The sequence below is a fragment of the Galeopterus variegatus genome, unplaced genomic scaffold (assembly GCF_000696425.1).
Source record: "Galeopterus variegatus unplaced genomic scaffold, G_variegatus-3.0.2 Scaffold18977, whole genome shotgun sequence".
Classification (NCBI taxonomy): Eukaryota; Metazoa; Chordata; class Mammalia; order Dermoptera; family Cynocephalidae; genus Galeopterus; species Galeopterus variegatus.
The window spans coordinates 1-15306 of NW_007745088.1; the positions used below are offsets into that span (position 1 = coordinate 1).

Here is a 15306-nt window from a genome sequence, read left to right on the forward strand (position 1 = left end):
GGCTCGGGGCAGGGCCTGTCAGTGGAGGCTGCGGACCAGGAGCTGCTGCTTGTTTCGGAGCCAGCGCCGAGTCAGCGAAGTTTGATCTCCGGCTGCCATGCAGAAGTCGGGGTCCTCTGCAGGATGGGGGTGCCATGGCCTGATCCCTCTCTCCTGGTCCCCGTACCCGGCACCAGGCGCTTCCCCCTCCTCCCCCTCATCCCTGTCTCAGCCTGGAGGGGATTCCTCTCCACTGGGGAAGAAGCTGTTCAGAGCTGGGGCCTCAGACTCCTCCACCCGGCTGGGAGGTCATCCGCGGCCTCCACGGGCGGCCAGGGCACATTCTGAGGCCGCCTTCCCCTCCCCAGCGGACATATACGACAAGGTGTCGGGCGAGATGCAGAAGAAGGGCTATGCCTGTGAGTGCCTGGGCGGCGGGCGCATCTCCCACCAGAGCCAAGACAGAAAGATCCACGTGTACGGCTATTCCATGGTGAGCCGGCTGCAGACCCTTGGCACTGTGAGCACCCATTGTCCTGGATCTAGACCCTGAGATTCCGGGGTCCCCCAGTCTCAGCTGCAGACCTGCTCAGGGTGCCTTGCCTTCCCACACTCCCACGTGGCACACCAGGGGTAGGAAGCCCAGGCCAGACCCAAGGGGCAGTGCACAGCCCCTGCTTGGCTCTCAGACTTGACAGGGTGCGCTCACCCCGTCCGAGAGGTCTGGCTGGCTCTCACCACCCTGGAGCTCTTTGGGTCCCAGGCCTTGGGACAGTCAGTTCTGGGGCCGGCCCCAGAATCCCCACCTTCCATCTTCACAAAGCCCACTGGCAGATGCACACAGGCCTCACAGGGCCCCCCTTGGTGGCTCAGGCCACAGGGTCCACCAAGGACCCACTGTGGTAATTTAGCTGCACTCTGGGGTCCCGGCTCTGCCTTTCTCCTGCTCACGCCCACTCCTGGTGTCACTGCTAGCTGGAGACCCAGAGCCAGGACAGTGGACAAAGTGCCGGGTGGTACTAGCAGCCATCTCTTCTGCCCAGGGTTACGGTCGTGCCCAGCACTCTGTCTCCACTGAGAAGATCAAGGTCAAGTACCCCAACTACGAGGTCACCTGGGCCGATGACGGCTACTGAGGCCTGGCCTGCCACCCTTGCTGGGATCCCTCCTGAGGGGCTGGCCAGCATTTCCCTTGTGCACCCGGCAACGTGCCACCGCCAACCTCAGGCAGCCTGGCCCGTAGAAATTAAAAGTCTCACCACATCTGCCATCCCTGGACTCTGTCTTGGTGTCACTGCCCCTGGGTCAGCTGGGCGGAGCCCTCCAGACTCCTGACTGAAGCAGGGGGAGGCAGAGTGCACGGGTGGCCCCTCCTCCGCCTGGGGAGGCCCAGGGAGTGCCACACACACTCAGCCCTTCAGGTCTGATAAGGGGCCCTGGGCTGCCCCTGTTTATGGCCTAATTGCTCCTCCACGTGGCTGCTATTCCCAAGGACATCTGGGAGGAAGCCCAACAAGCCCTTGCGCAAGGAGTCAGTGCCTGGTCCCTCCACCCAGCTGAGGCCAGGGGCACCCATGAGTGCCCCCTTTCACGGGCCCATCCCAGGATTCCCGGCAGGAAGGGGCACCAGTCACCCTGCCCTGACCAGGCTGACATTGACTTTTGCTGTCAATCTGCGCTCCAGCCCTCTCTAGATGCCTCTTTAGTGTTTTAGTGTCCCTGTGTGGTCTGCCACCCAAGGTCACACATGATTTGACTCACAAGTCATGTCCTATGGCCACACTCTGACCACCGAGGGCTCCTGTTCACTCTGAGCAGGAGGTTGGGGCTCTGACTGGGAGCTGGGTGCCCCTTTCCCAGGACCCTGCCAAACTCTTGGCCCCAGCCCTAGCCCCACGTCCATGCAGGGTGGTGGGTGGGGTGCGAGCTCAGCCCCTGCCCTGGAGAGCCCCACACACAGTGGGGACGTGGTGGGCAGTCGTGCAAACCTCTGTCAGCTTGCTAGGTTCTCAATAGAGGCAGATTGTCCAGCCTGTAAAAATTGTGGCCAAGTTTTACAGGCTCTGAGGCTTGGGAGAAAACAAGCTTCCGAGATCACCCAGCGGAAATCGCAGGCAGGGCCTGGCTCCAAATATCACACTCTTCCCACAGCCCCAAAGTGCCCCTACCCTGCCCCCTGTGGATCTGTGCCTGAGGAGCACAAGTTCCTGGGCTCATCGGGACCCTGGGCCTGGCACCACCCTGCACATGGCTGCTGCGACAGCTGCTGAGGGATCGATACGTGATGGGATGAGAATCCACAGCCTGAATTACAGGCGGGACAGGAGGGAGAACCTATGCACTGGTTCTTAGGTGTGCTTGGTCCCTGGAGGCTGAGAATGCAGGGGTAAGCTCGGGAGGCACACACTGGACTCCTGCAGCTCCTGAGACTCAACCTCCTGTGCCAGCCCTGGGCTGGGGCTGGAGGCACCTCTGCTAACCCCACGCTGCTGCTGCAGAGTTCTGCTGGTGGGGTGCCTGGCCCCTCCTTGTTCCAGTGGGAACCTCCACTGGGGAGGGCAAGGCAGGGATGGGCAGGCGGACATAATGACTGGGGCCTGATCTTCACTCTAAAGGAGCTGGCAGGTGGGAGCTGACTGGGCAGTGGCCTCTCCTGGCAACACTTTTACAGCCGGATGCTCAGCACTGTCAGCAATGGGGGGGGCTGGGCTGAGGGGCCACCGGTCTGGAAGAGGTCAAGTGCCCCTCCAGTTACAGCAGAGTCAGCCTGTGGGGCCACCACGGGCTGATAACCAGACAAAGTCCCCACAAGGCCACCCAGCTTCACTGTCACTGGGCCTCACTCCCTCCGGCTTGGCCATGCATCTGCTGGGGCACCTCCTGCCCACCCTGGCCCTGCTCCTGGGTGAGTCATCTGGTCCAGCTCCTGAAGCAGGGCTGGGGGCTCTGGGTTCTGAGCCTGCTGTCTGGGTGGTGGTGATGGGTGCTGGGGCTGACGCTTGAGCCCCCCCAGGGAAGGAAGGTGCGAGGCACACCCCTGGGCGGCCTGCAAGGGGGAGACCCAGGACGGGCCACATGGCTGGAGATTGCCCAGCAAGGAGCGAGATTCTCTTGCTGGTCCAAAGCAAGTAAGCCCAAGAGGCAGTGCCTGGGTGGGTGCCCACCTGGCTCCCCCAGCTCCCCCAGGCCTTCATCTGCCACCCTCGGGCTGGGTGTGGGCTGTGGGGGCCCTGAGCCTTGGGAGACAACCTCCTAGCAGCCACTCCAGTTCCTGCTGGGTACTGTAGGCTGCTGTGACCCCAAGGAGGGTCCACGCATATCCACACCTTCTCCCCTTCCTGACACGCAGCCAGCCTCTTCTCGGCTGAAAACTTGGGAATGCTCTGTGCCCTGACCGGAGCCTCCAAGGGCAGTTCTCAGCAGGTCCCAGGCCCCTCCCTACCCAACCTCCTGGGCCTAAGCCCCACAGTAGGGTGACCCACAGTGTCTGGGCTGCCCAGGTCTGAGGGGTTTTTCTGGACAAGGAACTTCCAGTGCCAAAACCAGACAGTCCTGGGCAAGGGGGATGAACAGTCACCCTGCTCCCAGGCTACCTGGCTGTCACTCTGCCAGCAGCAGGGTCCCCAGGCTGGGCCTGGGTCCCCAACCACTGTAGGAGCCCCAGCGAAGCCATGTGCAACTTCGTGTGTGACTGCAGGGACTGCTCAGACGAGGCCCAGTGTGGTGAGCCGGGGCCAGGTGGTGTGCGGGGGCCACGCTCATGGGCAGCACACCTGACCACACGCTCTCCCAGGTCACCACGGGGCATTGCCTGTCCTGGGCACTCCCTTCACCTGCGACTTTGAGCAGGACCCCTGTGGCTGGCGGGATATCAGCACCTCAGGCTACAGCTGGCTCCGAGATCGGGCAGGGGCCACACTGGAGGGTCCTGGGCCTCACTCAGATCACACGCTTGGCACTGACCTGGGTAAGGACGGAAGAATCTCCATGCCCCTCCTCCAGTCCCCTGTGCCCCCTTTGCTTTCTGAAGGTGTCTCCTGACCCCTCACTCCTGGCCAGGCTGGTACATGGCTGTAGGAACCCATCGTGGGAAGGAGGCGTCCACGGCGGTTCTGCGCTCCCCCGTCCTGCGTGAGGCGGCCCCCACCTGTGCGCTGCGGCTGTGGTACCAGGCGGCCTCTGGAGGTGCGTGCCCTGGGCTCCCAAGAGCAGGGGTGGGATGCCCTGGGGGATGGGGCAGCTCCAGGGAAGGCCTGGGAAGGGGAAGGGAGGGGAGGGCGCAAAGCCTGGGAGGGTCAGAGCACAGCAGGCAGCCTGGGGAGGAGACGCTGGGCATAGCTGCCCCAGGACACCAAATGCTGCAGATGTGGCTCACCTGCGGCTGGAGCTGACCCACGGCAAGGAGACACTGACCTTGTGGCACAGCTCGGGACCGTGGGGCCCTGTCTGGCAGGAGGTGGTGGTGACCACTGGCCGCATCCAGGGTGACTTCCAAGTGAGCTGGGGGTGGTCTGGATGGGTGGGAGTAATGGGGAGGGTCTGGGCCCTGACTTGGGTCCTAAAGACCCCTGCTGTCTCCAGGTGACCTTCTCTGCCACCCGAAATGCCACCCACAGGGGTGCCGTGGCTTTGGATGACGTGGAGTTCTGGGACTGTGGGCTGCCCAGTAAGGCCCTGGGTCACGCGTCCCACCCTGGGAGGGCACCGTGGGTTAGCGGCAGTCCCTCGCCTGCCCCTCCCTGCTTTCCCTCAGCGTGCCCCCCACCCACCAGGGACTTGGGGCCAGGGTGAAAGGTGAACCCTCCCCCATCCCAGTCCCCCAAGCCAGCTGCCCCCTGGGACACCACCACTGCAGCAACAAGGCCTGCGTGGAGCCCCACCAGCTGTGCGATGGGGAGGACAACTGCGGGGACCGCTCAGACGAGGACCTGCTCACCTGCGGTGAGGGGTGCTGCTCGGGGGCGGGGGTGGGGCTGCAGAATGAGACTGGGAGACCTGACCCAGCCCTTTGGGCAGGGCCCGACTCATTCAAAGAACACTGGGGCTTGTCCGGGAAGGCTGTGCCTTGGTCCGTCCATCTGGGGTGGGGTAATCAGCGTCCATGCTGGAGCTGGGCCATACGGCTGCAGAGGCCCTGCTCTGACTCCCTGACACCCTGCCTCCCTAGGCCACTACACAGCCACCGACTTTGAGACAGGCCTGGGCCCGTGGAACCTCTCAGAAGGCTGGGCCCGGGACCACGGTGCAGGTGACCGAGAGAACCCCAGCTGGCCGAGCCATGACCACAGCCAGAACAGTGTGCAGGGTGAGGCCTACAGGGGACCCAGCCTTGACCCTGTCCCCCTAGCCCTGGCCCAGCAACCCTGGCTCACACCTCCCCTCTCCCCACAGGCTTCTTTCTGGTCTCCGTGGCTGAGCTCGGCACCCCAGCTATCCTTTCCAGCCCCAAGTTCCAAGCCTCAGGCCACTACAACTGCTCAGTGAGAAAGGAGGGGGGTCTCAGGGACACTGGTACTGGCTGCTGAGGCACCCATCCTGGCTGCCCTGACCAGTCCCCGGTCCTTCCAGCTCATCTTCTATCACTACCTGCACGGGTCAGAGGCCGGCCTACTCCAGCTGTTCTTGCAGACTCAGAGTCCCGGCGACCCCCAGGCTCCTGTCCTGCTGCGGAGGCGCCACGGGGAGCTGGGGGCCACCTGGATCCGAGACCGGGTTGACATCCAGAGTGACCACCCCTTCCAGGTGAGGCCAGCCGAGCAGTGTCAGAGGACATGAGAGGGGCAGGGTCCAGGGAGCCCCCGCCAAGAGCAGGGAAGCGGGGCCCAGGGCCTGGAGCCATTGCTGGGCGGGCCACTTTGTTAGAGGTGGTGGTGGGAGAGGTGTTCAGCAATACACGAAGTGCAAGCTGTGGGTGGGTGGGGAGAGAGTGTGAAGGAGTGGACCGCCGGGAGGACCTGGTGCCAGGGCACCCCTGAGTCCCCTCTGCCCTCAGGTCCTCCTGGCTGGGCAGACGGGCCCCGGAGGCATCGTGGGCCTGGACGACCTCATCCTGTCTGAACACTGCAAAATAGTCCCAGGTAAGCCTGCCCGAGCCCCTGCCCTGCCCAGGAAACCCCCAACCCTGCCCTTCCCACCCCCACCCCAACCCAGTCTGACCCCAGTTGTGCCCCCGCAGAGGTGTCCGCCCTGCAGACGCTGCCTCCTGGGCCCTGGGTCCCTCTCCCCAAGTCCCAGCCGTCCCACCCGTGGCTCCGGGATTATTGCGAGTCAGGGCATCTGTCCTGTGGGGACCTGTGTGTGCCCCCGCAGCAGCTGTGTGACTTCCAGCAGCAGTGTGTGGGGGGCGAGGACGAGCAGGAGTGCGGTAAAGGGGCAGGCAGGGCGGGGCGGGGGATGGGTCCTCCCTCCCTGCCCACCCCTCCCCACCGTGGGAGGTCAGGGAAGTCAGGGTCCCCGGGCAGGGCTGGGGTCCCCGGGCTGTTCAGCTCCACTGCTGTTGCAGGCACTACAGACTTCGAATCCGCCGTGGCTGGGGGCTGGGAAGACGCCAGCGTGGGGCGGTTGCAGTGGCAGCTCATAGCCCACGAGGGCAGGGGGCCTGGTGCAGACGCCAGCAGGGCTGCTGCTGCTGGTGAGGCCCGAGCCCCCAGGGCAGCCGGCAGCCGGCAACCTCCTGCGCGTTGCTTCCGTGGAGTGGTCTTCCTGCTCTGGCTTCCTCTCTAGGGAGGGTCACCCAGGGACAGGGGCTGTCCTGGAGGGATGGGGTTCTAAGTGACTCTGCTCTCCCCCAGGGCACTTCCTGTCTCTGCAGAGGGCCTGGGGGCAGCGGAGGGCCGAGGCCCGCGTCCTCACGCCCCCCCTGGGCCCCTCCGGCCCCAGCTGTGTGCTCTGCCTGGCTTACTATTTCCACAGTAACCCCCAAGGTACTGCACCCCCCCCAGGTCCCCGCCCAGTTCCCCAGTGCTCCCTGCAGGTGGGGAGAGGTCCCAGATGGCCAACCCACGGTGACCCCTCACCAGGCTTCCTGGCGCTGGTCGTGGTGGAGGGCGGCTTCCGGGAGCTGGTGTGGCAGGCCCCAAGCAGCAGCGCTGGGGACTGGAAGGAAGACAGGGTCCTTCTCGGGGCACGAAGCCGGCCGTTCCACGTGAGTAGGGCAGCTTGGGGTGGGGCTCGCATGAAGTGGGACTCTGGTCTGACGGTCCCCTCCCTTGTGCCCCTCCTGTGAAGCTGGAGTTCATCGGTCTGGTGGATTTGGATGGCCCTGGCCAGCAGGGGGCTGGGGTGGACAATGTGACCTTGAGGGACTGCAGCCCTGCACTGACCACGGAGAAAGACCGAGGTGCCTGCCACCCACCTGCCATCCCCTGGGGAGTCCCACTCAGACCACCTAGAGGGACCCCCGCCTCTGGGAATCTCCATGTTCTCAGGGCTCAGGAGGGCTAGGGTGGGGTGGGGATGTGCTGACCCCCCTGCCACCATCCAGAGGTCTCCTGTAACTTTGAGCGGGACACCTGTGGCTGGCACACTGGCCACCTCACAGATGCCCACTGGCACTGGATCAAGAGCCATGGCCCTGGGTATGACCACACCACCGGTCAAGGTAGGGCAGGGGGCTCCCAGATGTAGGGGGGCTCTCACACCCAGGGGATGCCTCTCATGCCTGGGGGGCTCTCAGGCCTCGGGGGTGTCTCAGACCAAGGGCCTATCTGACTGACCTAGGAGGGACTCTCAGGCCTGGGGGGCCTCCCAGACCTGGGGAGCATCTCCACAGCTCAGTTCCATGTCCCCCCTGGAGGCTACTTCATGCTGCTGGACCCCACAGACCCCCCTGCCCGGGGCCACGGTGCCCACCTACTCACCAGGCCCCAGGTGCCAGCATCTGCTGAGGAGTGTCTCAGCTTCTGGTACCACCTCTATGGGCCTCAGATTGGTGAGTGAGCTTTGGAGCTGGGCAGAGCCTCTGTGGCGCCCACTGGGGCCCTGGGGAGGGATCAGGAGTCGGGGGCTGGTCTGTGCAAACCCCACCTCCCTCCAGGGACTCTGCGCCTGGCCATGAGACGGGACGGGGAGGAGGACACATACCTGTGGTCCCGGTCGGGCACCCATGGCAACCACTGGCATGAGGCTTGGGCCACCCTCCACCACCAGCTGGACTCCAACACTCAGTACCAAGTGAGGCCTGGCGCCCAGGTGGGGGGTGCAGGCAGGGCCCCCCACTGCCTGACACCCTCTGCCCCCAGCTGCTGTTCGAGGGCCTCCGGGATGGCTACCAGGGCACCATGGCGCTGGACGACCTGGCCGTGCGGCCTGGTCCCTGCTGGGCCCCCAAGCGCTGCTCCTTCGAGGACTCCACCTGTGGCTTCACCCCCGGGGGACAAAGCCTGTGGAGGCGCCAGGCCAATGCCTCAGGCCATGCCACCTGGGGCCCCCAAACAGACCACACCACAGAGACGGCTCAAGGTAGTGCAGCTTGCCGGGCTGTGGAGGGCCAAAAGGCGGAAGGGCTGGCCACGGCCTGGTGGACTGACGCTGGCACCCACAGGGTACTACATGGTGGTAGACACGAGCCCCCAGGCCCTGCCCCAGGGCCACGTGGCCTCCCTGACCTCAGAGGAACACAGGCCTCTGGCCCAGCCTGCCTGCCTGACCTTCTGGTACCACCTGAGTCTCAGCAACCCAGGTGAGGGGCTGTGGGCGGGATGCCCATGGGGCTCAGGGAGACTTGGCCTGGGTCCGCACAGGCCCCTGTGCCAAGGCCGCCTGGGCTCAGTGTCCAGGTTGGGGAGCCAAGTGGGGCCACACGGGCTTTCTGCCCCCACTGCAGCTGACCCGGGCTGGTCCTGGTGTGGCAGGCACCCTGCAGGTCCATGTGGAAGAGGGCAGGAGGCACCAGGTGTTCAGCGTCAGTGCCAGCGGTGGGTTTGCCTGGCGCCTGGGCAGCGTGGATGTGCAGGCTGAGCGGGCTTGGAGGGTGAGCGCCCGGGGCCGGGGGGCAGCCCTTCCTCACTCCCAAGGGCTGCCGGGAACAGCTCAAGGCCATCCCGCCCTGCACCCCTCCAGGTGGTGTTCGAGGCCGTGGCAGCCGGCATGGAGCATTCCTACGTGGCGGTGGATGACCTGTTCCTCCAGGACGGGGCCTGCCCTCGGCCAGGTGGGAGTCCTGCGGCACATGGGGTGGGCCAAGGGGGAGGCAGTGCCCACTGATTGGTTCCTTGCAGGTTCCTGTGACTTCGAGTCTGGTCTGTGTGGCTGGAGCCACCTGGCCTGGCCTGGCCTGGGCAGGTACAGCTGGGACTGGAGTGGTGGCACCACACCCTCCCGCTATCTCCAGCCCCCCGTGGACCACACCCTGGGCACAGAGGCAGGTGCGCACGGGCCAGGGGGCCTGAGCTGGGGAAGGTGGGCCCTGCAGCCACACATGCCACTGCCTCCCACCACTACCCCACGGCACAGCTGGGCCTGCCCCCCATGCCCCCCTCAGGTTACTGCCCTCTCTTGTTCCCAGGACACTTTGCCTTCTTTGAAACCAGCGTTCTGGGCTCTGGGAGCCAGGCGGCCTGGCTGCGCAGTGAGCCACTGCCAGCTACGCAGGCCTCCTGCCTCTGCTTCTGGTACTACATGGGCTTTCCTGAGCACTTCTGTGAGTCAGGCTGGGGCAGCAGGCACCTAGGCAGTGGGGGGCAGGTGCCAGGGGGCAGGGGTTGGGATGTCTGGGCAGCGGGGGGGGGCAGGGGGCAGGGGCAGCCCCACCTTGCACCAGGTCAGGCACTCAGGGGCCCACCAGGGACCCTGAGGCCTGACCTGCTCTGGCACCCCTGCTCTCAGACAAGGGCGAGCTGAGGGTGCTCCTGAGAAGCACGCAGGGCCAGCTGGCCGTGTGGGGCACGGGCGGGCATCTGCGGCACCAGTGGCTGGAAGTCCAGGTGGAGGTGGCCAGCACCAAAGAGTTCCAGGTGAGGCTGGGCTGCCCAGAGACAGCAGACCTCAGGGGCCTCGGCCAGACTCTCCTGTGTGGCCTCCTCCAGCCCACCGGCCTCTCTTCTTTCCCCATCAGATCGTGTTTGAAGCCACTCTGGGAGGCCAGCCAGCCCTGGGGCCCATTGCCCTGGATGACGTTGAGTATCTGGCCGAGCAGCGTTGCCAGCGGCCTACACCCGGCCAGGGTGAGCACTGGGCGCCAGGCTGAGGCTGCTGAGAGGAGGGCCTGGGCCGGCCAGCCCTTGCCTGGGTCTGTTGGGCTCAGCAGTGCACAGGACCGTGGCTGTTAGTGCCCTGCATGCAGGAGGCTGGGGGAACTGCCAAGGCCAGGCCCTGTGCCCTCTCCACTCTCTGTCCCACTGGTCTTGGGTCCGTCACCTGGGCTGTCCCTGGGGAGCTGCATCAGCCCTCAGTGCCCATGGTAGCTGTCCCTAGGCCTGCCCAGCTTGGCTGTGGCTTCCATGCCCCCTGCACCCACTCCCAGGACAGCGCAGAGACTGCGGCCAGGCCTGTCCTCTGTGTGGTCACTAGTTGCTGTCGCTTTGTGAAGAACGGGGGTGTCCAGCTGGGGCCGTGACCCTCAAGGTCTGCACACAGCTGTGGCCTGCCTGCAGGTTCCCAGCCTAGTCAGCATGACTCCCCCTTTTAAAGAGAATAAGCCCTAGGAGCCTGCAGGGGCTGAGGGGACCGCGTGGTCCCAGGCTTCCTCCTCAGCCTTGGGTATGGGGTGCTGGACCCAGGCACCAGGACTGGAGGGCTGATGTGGAGGCTCACGTCCCGGGCCTCATGTGCCTGCGGCCCACAGGGGACACGGATGTGCCTGTGTCGGTGCCGGCCGTGGTCGGCGGCACCGTCCTCCTCCTCATGCTCATGGTGCTGCTGGGAGTCGGGGGACGGCACTGGCTGCGCAGAAAGGGGGGCTGCCCCTTCCAGAGTGAGACGGAGGCTGTGGCCCCCGGCTTTGACAACGTCCTCTTCAACACGGTAGGAGCCCCCGGTGTGCATGGGTGGGCAGGAGCCCCTGCCTCTGTGCTCGGCTGTGACGGGACTGCTGCAGGGCGTGGCCCCACCCTTCACTGCCCCTTCAGTCTCCGTCATGCAGCCCCTCCCTTCCTCCTAGGATCACGTCACTCTCCCGGCGTCTGTCACCAACGGTCCATAGACCACCCCAGACAAGGTCCTGGCTCCTTGCAAGAACATCCCCAACACTCAAGACCCCAGAACTACGACCTTGGCCAGGGACTGGACACCTGCCCCTACCCCCAGGCTGAGCCAGGCTGCAGAGTCTTGGAGGACACACTGAGCCTCCGTGTCCCTCACCCTGTTCAGGGACTCTGCCCGCCATGTGGCTGGGGGGTCCTGCCCCATGCCTGTGGGGGCAACCCAAGCTCACAGGCTGAGTCAGTGCGTCCACATGCCGCCAGCCAGTGGGTAGGCAGGCCTCGTCAGGATTCCCACACCTGACCTGAGAAGATCTGAGAACGAGCTTGGGGCATCTCCTTGCGTCTCAATGCAGCTCGGAAGCTAGAGACTGAGGGCAGCCCTGCCCCACGTGTGTCGGGTGAAAGAAGCAGGCAGGCCCCACCCAGAACAAGGGCGGGGCAGGCACGGAGGCAACCCAGCAGAACCCGGAGCAGCTGCCACCCCAGGCTGGGCAGAAACAAGCGCCCCAGCCCCCGGCCTTGTCCAGCCCCTGTCCAGCCCCTGCCTCGCGGGTGATTCTGCGTCTACTGAGGACGGGAATGGAATAAATCCACAGGTGCAGGGACACACTGAGGAGCAAAAATGTACTGAGCCGTCTGACAGAGCGGGCCTGGGGGGACACACCCCAGCCGTGTCCACCGTCTGTGATAAAGGTCCCTGTTCCACTCTGCTGTCTGCAATAAACGTCTCTGTATTCACTGTCCCCAATAAAGGTCCCCATGTCCACTGCCCACGATAAACGTGCCCTGTCCACTCTGCAATAAGGATCCCCTTGTCATTGTCCATAAATGTTCCCATGTCCACTCTCCATGATTAAGGACCCCAGGTCCTCTGTCCATAATAAATATCCCAGTGTCCACTCTCCACAATACAGGGCTCCATATCCACTCTCTGTGATAAGTGTCCCATGTCCACTGTCTCAGATAAATATCCCCATGGCCATGACCCATAATAACGGTTTGAGCAATGCCAGGGCTGCAGGTTCCGATGCTGAGGTCACATGGTTTCCGGGACACTCCTGAGCAGACCACAGGCAGGCAAGCTGAGCCCTGCCCTCGGCCTCACAAGTCGGGGGGAGTGTGGTCCTCCACAAAGGTGTGTGCGCAAACGGGCACCCACAGAGCACCCTTGTCCTAAGGAAGCAGAGTCGCCTCTAACCCAGGGGTGGTTCCCACAGCATTGACCCTCCACACAGGGGACTCGGGGCCTGAGGCCTGGCTTTGGGTAGCTGTCATTGGGGAGGGCAGTGATACCCACACCTGTGCAGCCAGGTGCTCCCTTCCTGCCCAAAGGAAGGCTCCACCCAACCTTGTGGACACTCACCTGCCCCAAGGAGCCCTAGTTGTTGGGGGCACAGCGCCCTCACCAGCCACTGGGCTCTGGCCTGTCCCAGGGACTTGGTCCCAGGGAGGGCAGCAGTTGGACATGGCTAGACGCTGTCTTGCGTCTTCAGGTGCCACGAGGCTGACTGATGCCCACTAACTGTCCAAGCACATGGCCTAGGAGAAAAGAGCTCTGAGCAGAGAGATTGACCTCCAAAGCCCCCAGGGGACACCTACGGGCGTCTGTCCTGAAAACCCACCTTATTTCCCCACAGCTGTGGTCCAGGGAGTGCGGCCAGGCAGAAGGCTGCAGAGGAGGCTGAGCAGTACAGCCGCCACCCAGCCTCTCTTCCAGCCTTGGCCCCCCCACCCTCCATGGGGGGGTGGTCCTCAGAACTGCCCCACGCAGACGCCCATGGGAGGGGAAGATAGCGTCTGACACCTGAATGGGGGGGGCGGGGGGGGGCGGCCGGGCAGAGCGCTGCGGAGGGGGCTGAGCAGTACAGCCGCCACCCAGCCTCTCTTCCAGCCTTGGCCCCCCCACCCTCCATGGGGGGGTGGTCCTCAGAACTGCCCCAGGCAGACGCCCATGGGAGGGGAAGATAGCGTCTGACACCTGAATGGGAGGGACGGGGGGAGGGAGAAAAACAAGACAGGAGAAGCCAGGAGTTCGCAAGCTTTTGTTGTGTTTTGACAGCAGGTGTGGGTGAGGAGGGTGCCCGCAGGCTGGACACCCACGTTCCGCTTAGCCACGCGAGGAGACCCACGGCAGCACCGCTGGTCGGGGACCCAGCCGGGGAGATCAGCCGGAACACACTGACTTCGAGGCTTTGTGCTCACTTTGCCCTCGGCCCCTTCTCGATGGGCTTTCCAATGTCCTTCCCCCGGAGTTTTAGGCCTGAAATAAGCCATCAGCCACCGCCCGCTGTGCTGCCACTCTGCGGCACCAAGGGACACCCCAAGGTGGCAGCAGGTGTCCACTCTGAGCACCAGCTGCCTCCCCTGTCTCAAGCTGCCCCCGTGACATCTTCCCAGGGCTACCCTTAGGAAAGAAGGGACACCACCCCCCCTCACGGGCTCTCAGCACAGCGACTCTGCTGGTTTTCAGGTCCAATTTTAAAAAGAGCGTGAGTCTGACGATCCCAGGAAGCAAAGAATGAACATCTCTTCCTGGATGAACTAGGGCTTTCTCTGCAGAGCCATGTTCTGGCCACCACGCTGACACCACAAAGGGGCAGTGTGGGAGCAGAACGTGATGTGTGGTCAATGCCCCAGCAGGGAGAACACGGAGGGTCGCTGACCCTGCCGTGCTCAGGCTCAGAGGAGAGCTCTGGCCACAGCAAGGAGGTGAAGGGACTGCAAAGGGAGGGATCCCAGGCTGTTCGCTGGTGGGATTTTCTGAGGGCTCCAGAGTCCCTATCATCCTCCAATAGCACGTGCTGCCTCGAGGAGTAAAGCTCTTAGGCAGAATTCCTGTGGTTTCAGAGAACAGGGTGCCCCCAGAACCCCGTCCTCACCACCCCCACCAAGGAGAGGGCAGCTGCCCAGCCACAACCAAAGGAAGACAAGGACACTCACCAATGGCTCTCTCGATTTTGCCCAGAACCTGGTTATTAGGAATGGCCCGTCCACTCTCATAGTCTGCGATGACTTGCGGCTTTTCGTTGATTTTCTACAGAGAAGACGTGCGTTACATGTATCTTCAGTAAGGACATGCCCCATCAGCCCGAGCAGCTCTTGGAGACTCTGGGATCCACACCCACACACAACCATGCCTCATGCTAGAAGTTACAGCTGGTCTGACCTGGCTTCCCGAGAGGCCTTCAAGGTGCCTGGGGGTGGGGGCAAGGGTAAACTGAAGCCCCCAAAGTCACCAGGCAGGTGGAGCCCACCGTCCAGGTGTGCTCTGAACGCTGTCTACCTGCCTCCTCAAACCCACAGCCGCAGAATGGGAGCTACGAAAGCGCCAGAGCCTCACCGTGGCCAGGTCCTTCTGGGTCAGCCCCTTGCTCTGCCGACCCTGCTGGATCACTTTGCCCACCTCCAGGGTCACCCTGTCATGGTGCAGCTCCTCAGTCTCCCGGTCCAGCTTTGCAGTGTTCTTGGTGATCGAATGCTGTTTGTTCTGGCCAGCAGCCCCTGAGTCGGTGTGAGGCAAGAGCACAGGAGAGGGTTTGGAATCGATCCGAAGAAAAATGATTTTGGAAGGGTAACTGGACCGACCAGGCTCTCTGAGCCCAGGGCGACACAGGCAGCCAGGATGCCCCAAATCCACAGACCTAACAGCATGGAGTTCCAAGGTTTTCACTCAGTTATGGGAAGTGGGTAGGCAGTAAGAGTCCCTGCTGAACTTCTGCCAGCCAGAGCTCATCTGATCAGATCACAGGCACTCCCAGTTCCCCAGCCGGCTTCAGGGGCCAGCGGTCCCTCTGACTCTTGACACAGGTCCCTCGAGGCCTACCCACAGCACCCCCATCTACAGATAAATCCTAACAGCACACCCTCATTTTGCAAGTGGAAACACGAGTACCTACATTTCTTGGAAGTCTCCACATCTTCTCCTCGTCTCTGAGCTGCTAAGATGGCCTAGAAAATCAGAAAATGTTTTTTGATTAAAATTAGCTTTGGCAGTGTCTGGCACACACCAATTTAGGCTGCTGTTAGCCAATTAGCACACTGCTAATGACCAGTGGTTTTGAGGGACTGATATGCAATGCTGGGTTTAATAACCCAAGCTCATCATACGAAATCTTCTATGATCAAATATTCAGGTAACTCACAATAAACTGCTATTGAGAAAAGAGAAACAGCTCACTTCTTTTGC

The 15306-nt window shown here is 63.3% G+C and overlaps 3 protein-coding genes across 3 annotated transcripts; 2 read left to right on the top strand and 1 right to left on the bottom strand.

The window, feature by feature from the left end:
• The first annotated feature begins 37 nt into the window (after nucleotides 1-37).
• Nucleotides 38-1249, top strand: LOC103583004 (14 kDa phosphohistidine phosphatase-like). Its single transcript, XM_008564436.1, has 2 exons — nucleotides 38-472; nucleotides 1023-1249. Exons 1-2 carry the CDS (start codon nucleotides 98-100, stop codon nucleotides 1113-1115), a joined length of 468 nt encoding a protein of 155 aa, XP_008562658.1. The 5' UTR covers nucleotides 38-97; the 3' UTR covers nucleotides 1116-1249.
• Nucleotides 1250-2838: 1589 nt separating this feature from the next.
• LOC103583007 (apical endosomal glycoprotein-like) lies at nucleotides 2839-11868 on the top strand. Its single transcript, XM_008564438.1, has 29 exons — nucleotides 2839-2884; nucleotides 3568-3702; nucleotides 3773-3946; nucleotides 4039-4164; nucleotides 4344-4474; nucleotides 4561-4645; nucleotides 4795-4920; nucleotides 5147-5284; nucleotides 5371-5459; nucleotides 5548-5721; nucleotides 5972-6056; nucleotides 6155-6343; nucleotides 6482-6610; nucleotides 6771-6902; nucleotides 6999-7123; nucleotides 7207-7318; nucleotides 7463-7579; nucleotides 7775-7909; nucleotides 8015-8151; nucleotides 8220-8439; nucleotides 8522-8659; nucleotides 8832-8950; nucleotides 9040-9130; nucleotides 9198-9344; nucleotides 9485-9619; nucleotides 9805-9932; nucleotides 10034-10142; nucleotides 10763-10941; nucleotides 11078-11868. Exons 1-29 carry the CDS (start codon nucleotides 2839-2841, stop codon nucleotides 11117-11119), a joined length of 3693 nt encoding a protein of 1230 aa, XP_008562660.1. The 3' UTR covers nucleotides 11120-11868.
• A 1275-nt stretch (nucleotides 11869-13143) lies between these two features.
• LOC103583005 (endothelial differentiation-related factor 1-like) lies at nucleotides 13144-15068 on the bottom strand (the record flags this gene model as incomplete). Its single annotated transcript, XM_008564437.1, has 4 exons — nucleotides 13144-13380; nucleotides 14061-14154; nucleotides 14461-14621; nucleotides 15017-15068. Coding segments are annotated over 4 exons (369 nt in total), but the record flags the coding sequence as incomplete, so codon positions are not given.
• Between the last annotated feature and the right edge of the window lie 238 nt (nucleotides 15069-15306).

Coding starts and splice junctions, on each gene's coding strand:
- LOC103583004 (XM_008564436.1), top strand. CDS start 98: ATGCAGAAGTCGGGGTCCTCTGCAGGATGGGGGTGCCATGGCCTGATC. Junction 473..1,022: donor ACGTGTACGGCTATTCCATG/GTGAGCCGGCTG, acceptor TCTTCTGCCCAG/GGTTACGGTCGTGCCCAGCA.
- LOC103583007 (XM_008564438.1), top strand. CDS start 2,839: ATGCATCTGCTGGGGCACCTCCTGCCCACCCTGGCCCTGCTCCTGG. Junction 5,460..5,547: donor CAGGCCACTACAACTGCTCA/GTGAGAAAGGAG, acceptor CGGTCCTTCCAG/CTCATCTTCTATCACTACCT. Junction 9,933..10,033: donor CCAGCACCAAAGAGTTCCAG/GTGAGGCTGGGC, acceptor TTTCCCCATCAG/ATCGTGTTTGAAGCCACTCT.